We start from the raw sequence: 18108 nt of genomic DNA on the forward strand, positions 1-18108 counted from the left end.
ATGTCCTTGTTGTCATTCTGGGAGGGGGAGCCTGAATCCATGGTAACACTTTGGTGGAGGAGCCTATCTCCATGGTAACACTGGGAGGGGGGAGCCTAAATCCATGGTAACACTGAAAGAAGGAGCCTGTCTCTGTGGTACTGCTGGGAGGCAGGGGACCTGTCTCCATGGTGATGCTAGGATCAGGGAGGAGCCTGTCTCCGTGGTGATGTTGGGAGGGAGGAGGCTGAACCCATTGTAACATTGGGGGGAGGAGCCTGTCTATGTGGTGATGCTGGGAGGCAGGGGACCTGTTTCCATGGTGATGCTGGGATCAGGGAGGAACGTGTCTCCATAATGATTCTGGGAGGGGTGAGCCTGAATGTATGGTAACACTCAGGGGAGGGGCCGGTCTCTGTGGTGATGCTGGGAGAGGGAAGTCAGTCTCCATGGTGATACCTGGAGAGGGCAAATGTCTCAATAGTGATACTGGGAGAGGGAGACTGTCTCCATGGTGACACTGAGAAGGACAACCTGTCTCCATGGCAACACAGTGGGAATTGGAGCCTGTCACCACAGCAACAGTGGGAGGGAAAGAGCCCAATTCCGTTGTTATGCTGCAGGGAGGGTGATGTCTCTGTGGTGATGTTGGGCGGGAAGAGACTGTCTCCATGGTGACACAGAGGGAAGTGGTGCCCTCCCCATGAAGATGCAGTGGGGAGGGGAGTCTGTCTCCATGGTGATGAAGTAGGAAGGGGAGCCTGTCTCCATGGTGATGAAGTGGGAGTGGGGTGGAGGCTGTCTCCATGGTGATGAAGTGGGAGTGGGGTGGAGGCTGTCTCCATGGTGATGAAGTGGGGGTGGGGTGGAGCCTGTCTCCATGGTGATGAAGTGGGAGGGGAGTCTGTTTCCATGGTGATGAAGTGGGTGTGGGTTGGAGCCTGGCTTCATGGTGATGCAGTGGAGAGGGAGTCTGGTCTGTTTCCGCGGTGATGCTGTGGGAGGAAGATCACAAACTCACTGGCTTCACCGTTTTCAGCAGTCGTATGCCAAATTTCTCGATACTGCGATGAGCTTCTGCAAATTTGACAAAAGCCTCGCTAGCAGCAGGTTGTGGTTCCCTGACGCCAATAATAGAAAACACATCCCCGAATCCTGAAACAAATCAAAACCTGGTTCACAATCACACAGAGAGCACTCAGCATCAATGAGCTAATGTCTCTACAGGAACACCCCCACCAAACACCAAGTAACATGCTACAGCGCCCAGCCCTGCAAGATCACTGTGCTCACAGAATCAGGAATGATACAAACAGGAAATGTTCATTCTGCTCACTGTGCCTATGCTAGCCCTTTGAAAGGCTCTCTCACTCAAACATACTCCCCAGTTATTATTGTATCTACTCCCACTAACCTGTCTCGCAGCTCATTCCAGATTGCAACAACTTAAAATTCTCTTCATCGACTCTGCTTCTCTGGACAATAATTTCAAATCCGTGGCTTCTGACCTGCCCTTCTCTGGGTACAGTTTATCTAAATTATTCTGTCAAAAGCCTGTATAAGTTTCAGCGCCTTAATTAAACCACGACCCCCCCTTCCCCCCAACAAACCTCCCCCCTACCCCCCCCCCACCAGCTTCTCCATGTCAATCCCCCTAAGGTAGCCACGTTCAGACCCTGGTTTCCAGTTCCAGGAGTTCTTCCTGCACAATGACACACTGGGATTAAAAAGTGTGGCACCTGAAAAGTGCAGCAGGTCAGACAACATCCCAGGAGCAGGCGAGTCGATATTTCCAGCATAAGCCCTTCATCAGAAATGAAGGGGTTCTGTCTGAAACGTCGACTCTCCTGCTCCTCGGATGTTGCCAAACCTGCTGTGCTTTTCCAGCACCACACTTTCCAACTCTGTTCTCCAGCATCTGCAGTCCTCACTATCTCCTACTGATACACCAGGGAACTTGCTGACCCAATAAAGGTTAGGTCAGATGGCCTGAACGACAGCGTACTTTCTAAATGGTGAGAGACTGGAAAGTATTGACGTCTGGCGTCATTGCTCAGAAATCACTGAAAGCTAACGTGCAAGTGCAGCAAGTAATTAGTAAGGGAAATGATCTGTTGGCCTTTATCCCAAGATGATTTGAGTACAGTAAAAAAGATATCATGATTCAATGGTTCTGGACTTTGGTGAATCTGCGCCTGGAATACTGTGTGCAGTTTTGGATGGATATACTCTCTATAGATGGAGTGCGGTGGAGGTTAACCAGACTTATCACTGGGTTGGCGCAACTGTCCTATCAGGGAAAACTGAGGAGTCAGAGCGTGTATTCTCTAGGCTTTAGAAGAATGAGAGGTAATCTCATTGAAACTTAGGAAATCCTTCAGGGATGAGAGAGAGTGGAAGTTGAAAGGAAGTTCTCCCCCTGACTGGGGCAGGTCTAGAACAGGGTGAAGGGCTCCTGCACAAAATGTTGATTTTCCGGCTCCTTGGATGTTGCCTGACTTGCTGTGCTTTTCCAGCAACACACTCTCAACCCATATCCCTCTAAACCCTTCCTGTTCATATACCCATCCAGCTGCCTTTTAAATACTCTAATTGTACCAGCCTCCACCACTTCCTCTGACAGCTCATTCCATACACACACCACCCAGTGTGTGAAAACGTTGCCCCTTAGGCCTCTTTTAAATGTTTCCCTTCTCACTAAATCTATACCCTCTAGTTATGGACTCTCCCACCCTGGGGAAAATAACTGGTCTACTTACCCTCTCCATGCCCCTCATGATTTTATAAACCTCTATAAGGTCACCCCCTCAACTTCCAACGCTCCAGGGAAAACAGCCCCAGCCTGTTCAGCCTCTCCCTATAGCTCAAATCCTCCAACCCTGGCAACATCCCTGTAAATCTTTTCTGAACCCTTTCACGTTTCACAACATCCTTCTGATAGGAGGAAGAACAGAATTGCACACAATATTCCAAAAGTGGCCTAACCAACGTCCTGTACAGCCGCATCATGACTTCCTGACTCCTGTACTCAATACTCTGACCAATAAAGGAAAGCATACCAAACGCCGCCTTCACTATCCTATCCACCTGCGACTCCACTTTCAAGTAGCTATGAACCTGCACTCCAAGGTCTCTTTGTTCAGCAACACTCCCCAGGACCTTACCATTAATGAAATGTTAACTCTGAATTCTCTCCACAGATGCTGCCAGACCTGCTGAATTTTTCCAGCAATTTCTGTTTCTGATTTCCAGCATCCATAGATCTTTTGGTTTTTTTTTTATGTCTAACTCACTGCCACATCTCTTCCATGTACTTCTGCTCCTCTCTACAACCAAATTTCCATTTCAATCTTCTGTCTTGTTCACACTCATTAATTTTGTTGTTGCTGCTGATGGTCGATAACGTAATTGCCAAAACTCTCTTCCACAGCCACATCACACCCCTCCAGCTCAGACTCTCCACATGTTCATTCCTTCATATTTTGAATCCAGTGGGATCACAGGTATCTCCATGATGTTCAATGTTCCTCAGACAGCTGTTCTCACCACATCCTGTGGTCCACACTCAGTGCCATGCCTCACCACGTGCACACTCTCCACTCTCAATCCATCAGTACTGCCTCTTGCTGGCTCAGAGCTGCCCTGCGCCCCTCCCCAGTTCCACTTCACCCTCTGGCTCATTCTTTGTTCTAACAAGAGACATTTTTAGATTAGATTAGATTAGATTACAGTGTGGAAACAGGCCCTTCGGCCCAACAAGTCCACACCGACCCGCCGAAGCGAAACCCACCCATACCCCTACATTTACCCCTTACCTAACACTGCGGGCAATTTAGTATGGCCAATTCACCTAACCTGCACATCTTTGGACTGTGGGAGGAAACCGGAGCACCCGGAGGAAACCCACGCAGACACGGGGAGAACGTGCAAACTCCACACAGTCAGTCGCCTGAGTCGGGAATTGAACCCGGGTCTCTGGCGCTGCGAGGCAGCAGTGCTAACCACTGTGCCACCGTGCCACCCATTATCTTTATCTTACAAGCGTTAAGGAACACATGATGCAATAACTCAGAGATACCCACAGCTCTCAGGAATCTCCCTTTCCTTTTGACTCCATCCCTTCTCCTAACCTCACCTCCCATTATGTACTCACCATCCCTCCTGACCTACTGCTTTCCAATGCTGAACGTTCTGTACTGTGCACAGGTCTCAGTTTTATCCCTCTGCATCCCCACCTTTATGAATTTCAGGCATAGCATGACATTGAAACCTTCTTCCGTTGCCGTTGCTCCCGTGCTCATTTTTTTGGACAGGAGTCCTCTCTCCTTCCCACAGACCCAGTCACCCACCTCCAACACTCTCCATCTACCTGGACCCCTCCCTCGGACCTTTTACCAGCACTCCAACATCAAGAACTAATGACATGACGTTGGTCGTATCAATTCTCTGCCCCCAGCCTCCCCCTTAGCCATTCTAATCTATCTCCCTCTTATCTGATTGCAGTCTGTGCTCTCAGATGCAACTCTGACTTTGTCATCAAGCCTGCTGACAGGCTGGTGCTGTTGCTGTCTGGCTGACTGATCTCTCTGTGACAGAGGCTGAAAGCCTGCTCTCAGATATTTATTCTACCTGGTCCTGGACCATCACCCCACCATGGAATGCCAGACCATCACGTCCATCACATTCATCCGGTGATCTCCTCCTGCCACTGCCTCCAAGCTCATAACCTCCCAATCCTGCACAGCTCGCTTCCATCTCCTTCCCAGAATACACAACAGGACTGCCGGGCAGACCCCTTGTTTCTGCCCGCTCATGCCCCACACAACCCATCTCTTTCTCCCTCAATTTGACTTTTTCTTTCCTTGTCCAGTCCCTTCCCACTTAATCTGCGATTCCTCTGACACTTTAAGTCAGTTTCAGAATTTCCAGAATTTTCAGGGTTCCAGCTGCCTCCACTTCACCGTGGGTGTGCAGTCCCTTTACACGTCCATCCTCCATCAGGATGGTGTCAGGGTTCTTTGCCTTTCCTGGAAGAAAGGCCTGAACCATTCCCATCCATCACCACCCTCCTCCCCTTGGCCAAGCCCATCCTCATCCAAAACAACTTCTCCTTTAACGCCTCTCACTTTCTTCAGGCCAAAGGGGTGGCCATGGGTACGCCCATGGGCCCCAATTTTGCCAGTCTCTTTGTGGGTATCATAGTATCCTTACAGTATTGAAACAGGCCCTTCAGCCCAACAAGTCCACATTGGCCCTCCGAACAGTAACACACCCAGACCCATTCCCCTACCCTATTACTCTACATTTACTCCTGACTAATGCACATAACCTACACATCCCTGAATACAACGGGCAATTTAGCATGGCCAATTCACCTAACTTGCACATCTTTGGACCGTGGGAGGAAACCGGAGCACCCGGAGGAAACCCATGCAGACACGGGGAGAATGTGTAAACTCCACACAGACAGTCGCCCGAGGCTGGAATCGAACCTGGGTCCCTGGTGTTGTGAGGCAACAGCACTAACCACTGAGCCACTGTGTTGGGTATGTGGAACCTTGCTTGATGCATTCCTACTCCAGCTCCCACCCGCAACTCTTTCACCGGGACATCGATGACATCATCTGCGTTGCTTCCCTCTCTCATCCAGAATTGAAAATGATTGTCAATTTTGCTTCCAATTTCCACCTCGCTCTCACCTTCACCTGGTCCATCTCTGACTCCTTCCTTCCCTCCCTCAACATCTGTGTTTCCATTTTTGGGGATAGGCTGGCCACCACTGTACACTACAAAACCACTAGCTCCCACAGTTACCTGAAGTATTACTACTGGACATGTGTTCATTAAAGTCAAAGAGTGTGGTGCTGGAAGAGCACAGCAGGTCAGGCAGTAGCTGAGGAGCAGGAGAATCGACGTTTCGGGCAAGAACCTTTCATCAGGAATGAGGCAGGATGGGTTCATTCAATTCACATCCTCTGACTGCATGACCATTTCACAATCTGAAACCTGCATGGCTTCCACTTCTGGAATTATCTTCTGAGCAACACAGGCCTGGCTGTTTTGGAGCCTGCTAAACTAATAGCACTTCAGCTGTCATAGACGTTTTGTCTCTGAATTAATGTCTGGCTGGCCCCTGCTCCCCTCTCTCTTTCTGGGTTTTAAAACTGTTAGGTCTTTAAACACCTTAGCAATTCTCTCCCGGAGATGGTAGTGGGTACTACTTGCTAGTCATTTAGCTAAAATCTCATGATTTTGTGGAAATGCTGCCTCTAGCTCACTCTTCAAAATGTGTTCTGTTCCTTAATTTAAAACTAAAGTCAGAGCTGCACAGAATGGAAAAAACTAAACCCATTTTTGACCTCCAGTTTTTAGAAGCCAGGCTTCAGAATAATATTAACACGTTCTTAGCCCCAATCCCATCCGACAGTAACTGCACTGATCTGGTGTATAGCACCACTCCCAATCTCCAGTGAAAACGGTGCAAGGAAGAATTTACCTCGGTGTGTTTGTGACAGCTCAAAGAACGCTCTCAGCAGCCTCTTTGTGTGTTCCATCAATCCTGCCAGACAGTGGAGTGAGAAGTATTTTACCATTTAACATTTCACATTAACATTTCAAATGCATTTTGCTCCCTCAACTGCTTCCAGGCCCGTCACCGTGCCCCTTGATGCTGCACCCCTCCAGATCTGGGCATCAGTTCCGAGGGGAACAGAGAAATTATTACAGCTGAAATGGAGATTGGCACTACATGCCCTGCCAACAACTCTGGGTAACACAGCCACAATGTCCTGTGTGACACTCAGGCAGTAGGTCTCAGGCTATCTACACCTTACATGTTTGGTCAGCTCATTCACAAACTAACAGGAAAGGTTAAGGAGCAAACGAATGCTCTGTTCCTGTCCACGTGGATCCAGAAAGTGTTGTTCAATAGACAGCACTCGACAAAATGTGTCCCCTACCAAAAAACCTTGCAAATTGTTGCAACAGACAGGCCACTGGAGAGACTGAAGGATCGAGGGGCAGTAGTCGTGATTCTGTGCCCTCAGCCCATCGACACAGTTAGCCATCGTGTTCTCTGACCTCTCACCTTTGTATAGTTCTGCTGTCCTCTCCAGTTCTTCCAGTTTCTTCACGAGACCATCTGCAAGAGTCCATTTCACAATCAGTAACTCAAGTCTCATCGAACATAGAACATAGAAGAATACAGCGCAGTACAGGCCCTTCGGCCCTCGATGTTGTGCCGATCCAAGCCCACCTAACCTACACTAGCCCACTATCCTCCATATGCCTATCCAATGCCCGCTTAAATGCCCATAATGAGGGAGAGTCCACCACTGCTACTGGCAGGGCATTCCATGAACTCACGACTCGCTGAGTAAAGAACCTACCCCTAACATCTGTCCTATACCTACCCCCCCTTAATTTAAAGCTATGCCCCCTTGTAATAGCTGACTCCATACGTGGAAAAAGATTCTCACTGTCGACCCTATCTAAACCCCTAATCATCTTGTACAACTCTATCAAGTCACCCCTAAACCTTCTTTTCTCCAATGAAAACAACCCCAAGTGCCTCAGCCTTTCCTCACACGATCTTCCTACCATACCAGGCAACATCCTGGTAAACCTCCTCTGCACCCGTTCCAGTGCCTCCACATCCTTCCTATAGTATGGCGACCAAAACCGCACACAATACTCCAGATGTGGCCGCACCAGAGTCTTATACAACTGCAACATGACCTCAGGACTCTGGAACTCAATTCCTCTACTAATAAAAGCCAGTACGCCATATGCCTTCCTCACCGCACTATTTACCTGGGTGGCAACTTTCAGAGATCTGTGTACATGGACACCAAGATCCCTCTGCTCATCCACACTACCAAGTATCTGACCATTAGCCCAGTACCCCATCTCATTCCCAATTAAACCGGAATAATTCCAGACTCAGTTTCCACTAAACCAGAATAATCCCAGTCTCACTCCCTACTAACCTGGAATAATCCCAGTCTCATTCCCCACTAAACTGGAATAATTCCAGTCTCACTCTCCACTAAACCAGATTAATCCCAGTCTCATTCCCCATTAAACCTGAATAATCCCAGTCTCACTCCCCACTAAACTGGAATAATCCCAGTCTCACTCCCTATCAAACCAGAATAATTCCAGTCTTAGTCCCCACTAAACTGTCATAATGCTGTTTTACTCACCGTTACACAGAATGGCTCGGCTCAGACCCAGAGCATCAGCTGTTCCAGAACTCATATTCTCCACCAGCCTGTGTTTGACTTTCTTCAGAACTGAAAAAAAAAGATACAGACAATCTGTCACTGTGAAATGGTCTGTCCTTGTCTGGGATGTGATTAAAGTGAACCGGAATTGTCCAGCTCTATCCACCATCTTTATGCTGGGAACATGGTTCACGAGCAGTTGCGAGGACAATTGAATTGGAATGGGTTCAACAGAATATTGCAAGGTGCAGAGTGGGGATGGGTTCACAGACATTTCTAGGGGAATAGTCATGGGATGTGTTGCTGTGTTATGCTGGGAACATGACCCAGTTTCTCGGACATTTGCTCACAGACTGTGATATTTGGCAGATTTTGCTGGTTCAGGGATTTTCACTGGAGTTTCTTCTAGATGCCACAGTTTTGAAATGTTACATGCTGTAAGTCTCTTGAAATGAGACAGAAAAACCAGCATAGAACAATCTGGGGTTCTGGGAATGCACCGAACTAACAATGCACCTCCTTCACCCTCAGCTTGAAGGTTCAGCACAAAAAAGGAAACAAAATGAATTCAAGTCAAATCAGATACAGAAAGAGAAATAGAAGGAGAGAAAGATTGAAATAAAGAAAGTAAAAGATACAGCAAGAAAACAACCAAAATTAAAGAATTCTGTCAATTCATAATAACAATTTATTACCAGTAAAAATGAGGTTTCACAGTTAAACTTGTTTCTTTTCTGGGCTGGATAGGCCATGTAGCATTGAAGATACATACCTCTCCGTGAGGTGTTCTATCACTATTAAATACTAGGCCTAATCTTCTGCATCAAATTAAAGACGCAATAAAGGTGAAACGGCACACAGCACTCAGACTGGTTGAGGGCAAGACGGTGTTGCTATGAGGCTAATGGAGGAATGGAAAATCATTCAACAACTTTTAGTGATTCACAAATCACACTGTATTCATTCCGTTCAAAGGTTGCAGGACTATTTACACACAAACAGCTCCACGAAGACCAGGGTTCTATCACCAAGTCAGCCATACGCCTCATACATGACACTGATCCAGTTAGCACAGAGCCAGCTCTCAGTGTGAGCAGAACCCCTGACACTGTTTATTTATTTATTTATTTATTTTTTAATCTTTATTCAATTTCCACCACCAGGAAGATAGGAAAACACCCGGGTGGCCAGTGACAAGCACTGCCCTTCACATCAAGGGACAGTGCTGTGTGGACATTGCTGTTTATATCTGTCAGCCAGGGCTCCCTGATTGGACCATGTTAACAGCCCCAATCAGGGAACTCAGATCCTATGAGGTCCACCTGACTGACCTCATTACAACCATAGACAGGCAGGAGGCTGAAAGAACACAGGAAAACAGGCAGCATCAGGAGGTGAAGAAGTCAACATTTCAGGTGTAACCCTTCTTCAGGACTGGTTACACCCGAAACATCAACGTCTCCACCTCCTGATGCTGCCTGGCTTGCCGTGTTCTTCCAGCCTCCTGCCTGTCCACTTTGGGTTCAAGCACCTGCAGTGCTTTTTTGTCTCTAACCTCGTTACAATCATGATATATAATAGGTATGCTTAACTTGCTGTTATGTTACTGTGGTGGTCAATTATAGCCCAAGGTTTACTGGGTTTTTGAAGTCTCAGTGCTGGAGTCATTCAAAAGGAATGGAACAATGCAACTCCACAAAACAGGAGCGTGGACCCATCACTTCAGCTTGCCTCCTCAGACTGGGATATCACTTGAGAGATGAACCCAGCGTGGGCGTATGAAGAGGAAGGGCCACCGAACTGCCTCAACCAGCTGGGGCTACAAGAGTAAAGGGAATGTATGGAAATGAAAACCAATAGCACACTTAAGACTTCAGGCAGTACTTACCAATATCCAAAGTTTTGCCTTGTTTAGGATCGGCCTGGAGTTTATTGTAGTGAATTGTAACTTCTCCCTTGCAAGATGATAAAAGAAGAGTTAATACCAGCAGTAATTTACAATTCTTAACACAAAGCCCCAGGAACACAAAACACTCCCTCAAAGAACAAACAATGGAAAATACAGTTTGATCGAAAGCACATCCAAACTCCACATGCTCCCATCAAAACCCACTCATTGCCAAACTCTACCGTCAAAACCCATCCAAATCCGAAACACTCACTTCAAAGTCCACCTAATCCTGAAATTCTCCTGGCAAAGTTGATCTAATTCCCAAATTCTCCTGTCAAAACCTGCCTCATTCAATCCTCAAACTCTCACATCAAAGCACATCCGCGTGCAGCCACACTCTTCCAGGTTATTTATGGGATTGTTCTGGTGAAACTGGTCTACACCATCTCAAAGACAGAGTGCTTCTTTTGAAAGCCTGCTGCACAGTTCTGCATGCAGCACCCGTCTGAGACTGAACTGGATCTCTGTTGAGCTATAACAGTGCTTCATATTCCAGCGTCAACACGAAGAGTGTCATTTTATTAGCCTCTATAATTGCCTCGGTGCTCAAACACTTGGCTGTCTCACTGCTCTGGGGAGAAAGTGAGGTCTGCAGATGCTGGAGATCAGAGCTGAAAATGTGTTGCTGCAAAAGCGCAGCAGGTCAGGCAGCATCCAGGGAACAGGAGAATCGACGTTTCGGGCATAAACCCTTCTTCAGGAATGAGAAAAGTTTGACAGGGAGCGTACACTGAAACTCAGTTTACAGGGAGCGTACACTGAAACTCAGTTTACAGGGAGCGTACACTGAAACTCAGTTTACAGGGAGCGTACACTGAAACTCAGTTTACAGGGAGCGTACACTGAAACTCAGTTTACAGGGAGCGTACACTGAAACTCAGTTTACAGGGAGCGTACACTGAAACTCAGTTTACAGGGAGCGTACACTGAAACTCAGTTTACAGGGAGCGTACACTGAAACTCAGTTTACAGGGAGCGTACACTGAAACTCAGTTTACAGGGAGCGTACACTGAAACTCAGTTTACAGGGAGCGTACACTGAAACTCAGTTTACAGGGAGCGTACACTGAAACTCAGTTTACAGGGAGCGTACACTGAAACTCAGTTTACAGGGAGCGTACACTGAAACTCAGTTTACAGGGAGCGTACACTGAAACTCAGTTTACAGGGAGCGTACACTGAAACTCAGTTTACAGGGAGCGTACACTGAAACTCAGTTTACAGGGAGCGTACACTGAAACTCAGTTTACAGGGAGCGTACACTGAAACTCAGTTTACAGGGAGCGTACACTGAAACTCAGTTTACAGGGAGCGTACACTGAAACTCAGTTTACAGGGAGCGTACACTGAAACTCAGTTTACAGGGAGCGTACACTGAAACTCAGTTTACAGGGAGCGTACACTGAAACTCAGTTTACAGGGAGCGTACACTGAAACTCAGTTTACAGGGAGCGTACACTGAAACTCAGTTTACAGGGAGCGTACACTGAAACTCAGTTTACAGGGAGCGTACACTGAAACTCAGTTTACAGGGAGCGTACACTGAAACTCAGTTTACAGGGAGCGTACACTGAAACTCAGTTTACAGGGAGCGTACACTGAAACTCAGTTTACAGGGAGCGTACACTGAAACTCAGTTTACAGGGAGCGTACACTGAAACTCAGTTTACAGGGAGCGTACACTGAAACTCAGTTTACAGGGAGCGTACACTGAAACTCAGTTTACAGGGAGCGTACACTGAAACTCAGTTTACAGGGAGCGTACACTGAAACTCAGTTTACAGGGAGCGTACACTGAAACTCAGTTTACAGGGAGCGTACACTGAAACTCAGTTTACAGGGAGCGTACACTGAAACTCAGTTTACAGGGAGCGTACACTGAAACTCAGTTTACAGGGAGCGTACACTGAAACTCAGTTTACAGGGAGCGTACACTGAAACTCAGTTTACAGGGAGCGTACACTGAAACTCAGTTTACAGGGAGCGTACACTGAAACTCAGTTTACAGGGAGCGTACACTGAAACTCAGTTTACAGGGAGCGTACACTGAAACTCAGTTTACAGGGAGCGTACACTGAAACTCAGTTTACAGGGAGCGTACACTGAAACTCAGTTTACAGGGAGCGTACACTGAAACTCAGTTTACAGGGAGCGTACACTGAAACTCAGTTTACAGGGAGCGTACACTGAAACTCAGTTTACAGGGAGCGTACACTGAAACCCAGTTTACAGGGAGTGTAATGGGAATGTCAGTTTGCAGGGAGTTTAATGGGAATGTCAGTTTGCAGGGAGTTTACAGGGAATCTCAGTTTGCAGGGAGTTTACAGGGAATCGCAGTTTACAGGGAGTGTATACTGAATCTCAGTTTACAGGGAGTGTATACTGAATCTCAGTTTACAGGGAGCGTACACTGAATCTCAGTTTACAGGGAGTGTATACTGAATCTCAGTTTACAGGGAATCTCAATTTAGAGGGAGTCCTGTGGACAGTTTCAGTCTGTCTACCTCAGAACATTCCCATTCAAGATTCCGGGATGAGACAATTGTGCTACAAGGTCATGGACACAGTCAGTCCTATGTTTACTGCAGGGGGCCCCAGTGAAATAGTTGTGGTTTCAAGAGGGCTTTGGCAGTGTAGTCACACTCTGAGGTTGTTTGCCCCTAACTGGGGTTTCCAGAACACGGACACAGGAGAAGTGGCCAATATTTCAGATGAAAATGAGTTGACATTTCTTCTCTGGAAGGGTTGTGAATCTTTAGAATTTTTTAATCCCAGGGGGTTCATAATGATCAATCATTGAGTATGTTGAAGATTAAGGTTGTTGAGACTTCTAATTCCCATGGGAATCAAGGGAAATTGGATGGCGAGGTGGAATGGATGTTGAAGATTGGTCATGATCTCACTGAATAGCAGAGGGGGACGCGATATTCTCAGAGGGGGACACCAGTGAGTGGTATTCTCACTGGACTGCTAATCCAGAGACCCAGATTCTGTTCTGGAGGCCTGGGTTCAAATCCTGTCACGGCAGATGGTGGAAGTTGAATTCAATAGAAAAGCATCTGGAATTAAGAGTCGAGTGACAACCATGAATCCATTGCCAATTGTCAGACAAACACATCTGGTTCAGTAATGCCCTTTCGGGAAGGAAACGGCCATCCTTACCTAGTCTGGCCTTATAACTGACCCGAGAGCTGAGCGACGTGGTTGACTCTTAACTACCCACTGAGCAATTAGGGAAGGGTAATAAATGCTGGCCAAGCTCGTGACACCCTTTTCCCATGAACGAACTATTTAAAAAAAGGACAGACTTTAGAAAGCAAATGATTACATCCTGCTCCTAATTCTGATGTTCTTTGCAGATCTCTGCTATTATTCACAGTTTTACTGAGTCACCACAAACTTCAACGTAGTTTGCTGGTTTGTTTGTTCCAATTTGTAAAAAGGTGAAGGACGTTGTGCCAATCAGGGTGTGTTCCCCCAATCTGTACTCTCCATTGCCTTGTGTCTATATTCCGTGAGTCATCACTGTTGTTAACGGTCACTGTTGTTAACGGTCACTGGTGTGGAATGAGCAATACTGGGCCCCCAGCAGAGCTCTCCCCTCCACTTGCCTTCCACGTACAGCCCCCTCCCCAAAGCCTCCCCCCTTCCCACGCTGCTGCCCCTCAAACCTCTCTAACCCCTTCCCTGTACATTCCTCCCTCATTGCCTTCCCCCTCACACCTTCACAGCTTGAATCATCTTGGCCACCTCGACTTTCGTCTTTCCCTTCACCGATTTCCCGGTCACTCCGACAATTTCATCACCTGCGGCCAGTGTACCATCGAGAGCAGCAGGAGTGTTGTCAAAGACCTGCCAGAAGAAACAGACCACGTCAATCAAAGTGCCTCGTTGGATCACAGCGAAAGAACACAGCGCAACCGAAAGCACAGCAGGAGCAGATTCAGAACAGACCGGGAGCAGGATCAGAGCAGAGTGGAGCAGGAGCAGGGTCAGAGCAGAGTGGAGCAGGAGCAGGGTCAGACCAGAGTGAAGCAGGAGCAGGGTCAGAGCAGAGTGCAGCTGGAGCAGGGTCAGAGCAGAGTGCAGCTGGAGCAGGGTCAGAGCAGAGTGGAGCAGGAGCAGGGTCAGAGCAGAGTGGAGCAGGAGCAGGGTCAGAGCAGAGTGGAGCAGGAGCAGGGTCAGAGCAGAGTGGAGCAGGAGCAGGGTCAGAGCAGAGTGGAGCAGGAGCAGGGTCAGAGCAGAGTGGAGCAGGAGCAGGGTCAGAGCAGAGTGGAGCAGGAGCAGGGTCAGAGCAGAGTGGAGCAGGAGCAGGGTCAGAGCAGAGTGGAGCAGGAGCAGGGTCAGAGCAGAGTGGAGCAGGAGCAGGGTCAGAGCAGAGTGGAGCAGGAGCAGGGTCAGAGCAGAGTGGAGCAGGAGCAGGGTCAGAGCAGAGTGGAGCAGGAGCAGGGTCAGAGCAGAGTGGAGCAGGAGCAGGGTCAGAGCAGAGTGGAGCAGGAGCAGGGTCAGAGCAGAGTGGAGCAGGAGCAGGGTCAGAGCAGAGTGGAGCAGGAGCAGGGTCAGAGCAGAGTGGAGCAGGAGCAGGGTCAGAGCAGAGTGGAGCAGGAGCAGGGTCAGAGCAGAGTGGAGCAGGAGCAGGGTCAGAGCAGAGTGGAGCAGGAGCAGGGTCAGAGCAGAGTGGAGCAGGAGCAGGGTCAGAGCAGAGTGGAGCAGGAGCAGGGTCAGAGCAGAGTGAAGCAGGAGCAGGGTCAGAGCAGAGTGCAGCTGGAGCAGGGTCAGAGCAGAGTGCAGCTGGAGCAGGGTCAGAGCAGAGTGCAGCTGGAGCAGGGTCAGAGCAGAGTGCAGCTGGAGCAGGGTCAGAGCAGAGTGCAGCTGGAGCAGGGTCAGAGCAGAGTGCAGCTGGAGCAGGGTCAGAGCAGAGTGCAGCTGGAGCAGGGTCAGAGCAGAGTGCAGCTGGAGCAGGGTCAGAGCAGAGTGCAGCTGGAGCAGGGTCAGAGCAGAGTGCAGCTGGAGCAGGGTCAGAGCAGAGTGGAGCTGGAGCAGGGTCAGAGCAGAGTGGAGCTGGAGCAGAGCAGGAGCACAGTCAGAGTGGAATGGGAACCGTGTCAGAACTGAGTGGTGCTGCAGAGCCTGAATGAAATGGTAGCTGAGATGGAATAGAATAGGAATGGGGTGAGACTGAGCTAAAGGGATTGGGAGCAGCATGGAGACACAGGGTTCAACTCTGTATCACACCTGAGCATCTGGACGATGGAAAGCTCAAAGTTACAGTGAGCGACCATTTGAGAATCTGACAGGCAGAAAGTACAAGGAACAGCTCAGACTTAATGAGGGACTGAGCTGAGCTCCCAGTGGAGGGAACAAACCTCGTCTTTAGCAGGAGCAGAGGACAAACCGAATAACTTTAGCACCCCGAGAATACTCAAGTAAGCACAGCTCCATGGGAACCGGCTTGCACAAGGAATGACAAACCAACTCAGCAGGTTGTGAAGTGTTGAGGGTGGCTGAGTTCTGGAGTGGGCAGAATCTTTCACAGAAGAGAGACAGAGAAGTTTCCAGACAGGAAGTTTATAGTGAGCTCCTTTACCTGCACAATGTATAAACAGGGACAGTACTGAGCCCCTCCTCCAATGCTGATCCCAATTAAATTCTGAGAATCCTTTTTAAGTGTCACGGTCCCAGGCACAATCGGAATACCCCTGATGGAGCAAACAGATCATTAAAAAGCTGACATTCATTACAGTGATGTGAAAAGCATACTCCTAGTCCATTCAAACAAACTGACAACACAGCAGCAATGTTCCACATAGACAATGGCTGAGAAAAAGATATATTGTCAATGATTTTTGTCTTGCACTCATCAGATGCATTCACAAAAGATTAATTCAAAGATTGATATTTATACTGTGTGAGAGGAGTGCTGAGTGGTTGGCAAGCAGACTCCATTTGGCAGGTGTGTTGCCATGGAGAATGCACCAATCAATGATACTTAACAGCCACGCCTGATATATATTCAAACTGGGAAGGCTGGTCCTCCCACTAAACTGGTATTTCTTGTGCACTTTCTTAATGAGTGCAAGATGAAAAACTCTCACAGATGTGTCTTTTCTCAGCTCTACTCAAAATTCTGTACCATCAGACGACTAAACAGTCCACTGTTCTGCTCCTTCCATCCCCAATGAGGCTTGATGGCTGTGGGTCATCAACAGCAGCAAAACTCTACAGCAAACAGTAAAATGTTACAGCTCAGCACTTACCAGTGGCAACTAACTAGAAGACTAAGCCTGATTCAAACTTGGAATGGAAAAGCAATGGTGTGAACACCCCTTTGGATATCTGAGACTGAAGGTTAAAATGAAACTGCCAGAATTCAACAGCAAAACCGCCACGTCCAGGGCAGAATAGCGACGAGCAGTTAGAGAACTGATTTAGTATGGTAGTGCAGTGGTTATGGAACTGAACTACTAAAGGAAAAGTCAGGAATATGGCCATAGCCCAAGAGATCCATTGGGCTGTGCGTGTGTGTGTGTGAGAGAGAGAGTGCGAGAGAGAGAGAGAGAGTGCGAGAGAGAGAGAGAGAGCGAGAGAGAGAGAGAGTGCGAGAGAGAGAGAGAGTGCGAGAGAGAGAGTGGTGGAGAGAAGACGGGATTGGTTTGAGAAGGAGGATCCTCCAGAGGGTTCAGCTCCAATGTCACTGATAATGCAGTCCACAAATGGGGGATATTAACCCTCAGGCCTGGGCTGCTGGGCAGCAGGTACTTGACTGGAATTGAGTTAGAGCAGCAAATGAATAACAGTACAGGAGCTGTGTGTTTGAAGAGGCTGCGGATTTAACAGCAGAGGCTGGTGTCTAGACTAGCAATAAAACAAATCAGGACTGCTGCTGTTATCTCGATATTGAAACAATGAGCTAAAAGAATGAGAGGCTCGCCAGGGTCAGAAGAGATAGTGCAACCTTTACTCAAGGATGTAAAAGAATAATTATCCAGAAATTTAAAACAAAATAAGGTCATCAGTGTGGATTTTGCACGTTTCCTTATTGAATTTATGTATTTAAGGAGAAACTAAATAAACTTTTGAAAAAGAAGTGAAGAGAAGGTTCAGTTTACTCTAGGTTGAAGATCCAGGAGATTTGAGGGAAGTCTTTTCACCCAGAGGATGGTGGGAGTCTGGAAGGCAGAGGCTGTCTGGAAGGGTAGTATAGACAGGAAACCTCACGACCTTTAACAAGTACGCAAGTGAGCACCTGTAATGTCACAACATTTTAAACTGTAGGCCCAGTGCTGGAATGTGGGATTTGTATACAGTACATGGGTTAGCACACAGCCAATGGGCTGAAGGGCCCTATTAGGAGAAAGTGAGGACTGCAGATGCTGGAGATCAGAGTCGAGATTAGAGTGGTGCTGGAAAAGCACAGCAGGTCAGGCAGCATCCGAGGAGCAGGAAGATCGACGTTTCGGGCATAAGCCCTTCATCACAAATCTGAAGGGCCCTACTGTTTACTCCCTATAGGAAGGTGATGCATGTAGAGTTGAAAGGGATGGAGTGAGAGGTTTTTTTGGGGGGGGGGGGGCACCGTCTTGTCCACACCATTTACACCCATTGAAACCAGTGGCCTGATTCCTGTGATTTGTAACATCTCTGTAATGCCAGACTGACTCTCTCGATGCCACAATCCATCTCAAGTATCTAAAAACCTGATATCAGGAGGGTGTGTGACAGGTCTCTTCATTGTGGTGAGGAATGGGTGGGGTAGTCAGGACTGGACGGGGACTGGGTGGGGTGGTCAGGACTGGGTGAGCTGGTCGGGACTGGGCGAGCTCGTTGGGACTGGGCAGGGTGGTCGGGACTGGCAGGGTAGTCAGGACTGGGTGAAATGGTTGGGACTGGGTGGGCATGTCAGGACTGGGTGGGGCCTGGGTGGGGTTGTCAGGACAGGGCAGGGTTGTCAGG

General features: G+C 48.2%; 1 protein-coding gene across 2 annotated transcripts in view; it reads right to left on the reverse strand.

Annotated features, from left to right (window-relative positions):
- pick1 (protein interacting with prkca 1) overlaps positions 1-18108 on the reverse strand; it is a 43393-nt gene that overhangs the window by 13530 nt on the left and 11755 nt on the right. For both annotated transcript variants that reach the window (XM_043680005.1, XM_043680004.1), the window contains exons 3-9: positions 15743-15854; positions 13879-14007; positions 10093-10159; positions 8184-8273; positions 7067-7120; positions 6476-6538; positions 1001-1134 (exon numbers count right to left, since the gene is read on the reverse strand). In XM_043680005.1, coding sequence (XP_043535940.1) covers positions 1001-1134; positions 6476-6538; positions 7067-7120; positions 8184-8273; positions 10093-10159; positions 13879-14007; positions 15743-15854 — 649 coding nt within the window. The remainder of the gene's footprint in view (positions 1-1000; positions 1135-6475; positions 6539-7066; positions 7121-8183; positions 8274-10092; positions 10160-13878; positions 14008-15742; positions 15855-18108) is intronic.

The sequence above is a fragment of the Chiloscyllium plagiosum genome, chromosome 39 (assembly GCF_004010195.1).
Source record: "Chiloscyllium plagiosum isolate BGI_BamShark_2017 chromosome 39, ASM401019v2, whole genome shotgun sequence".
Classification (NCBI taxonomy): Eukaryota; Metazoa; Chordata; class Chondrichthyes; order Orectolobiformes; family Hemiscylliidae; genus Chiloscyllium; species Chiloscyllium plagiosum.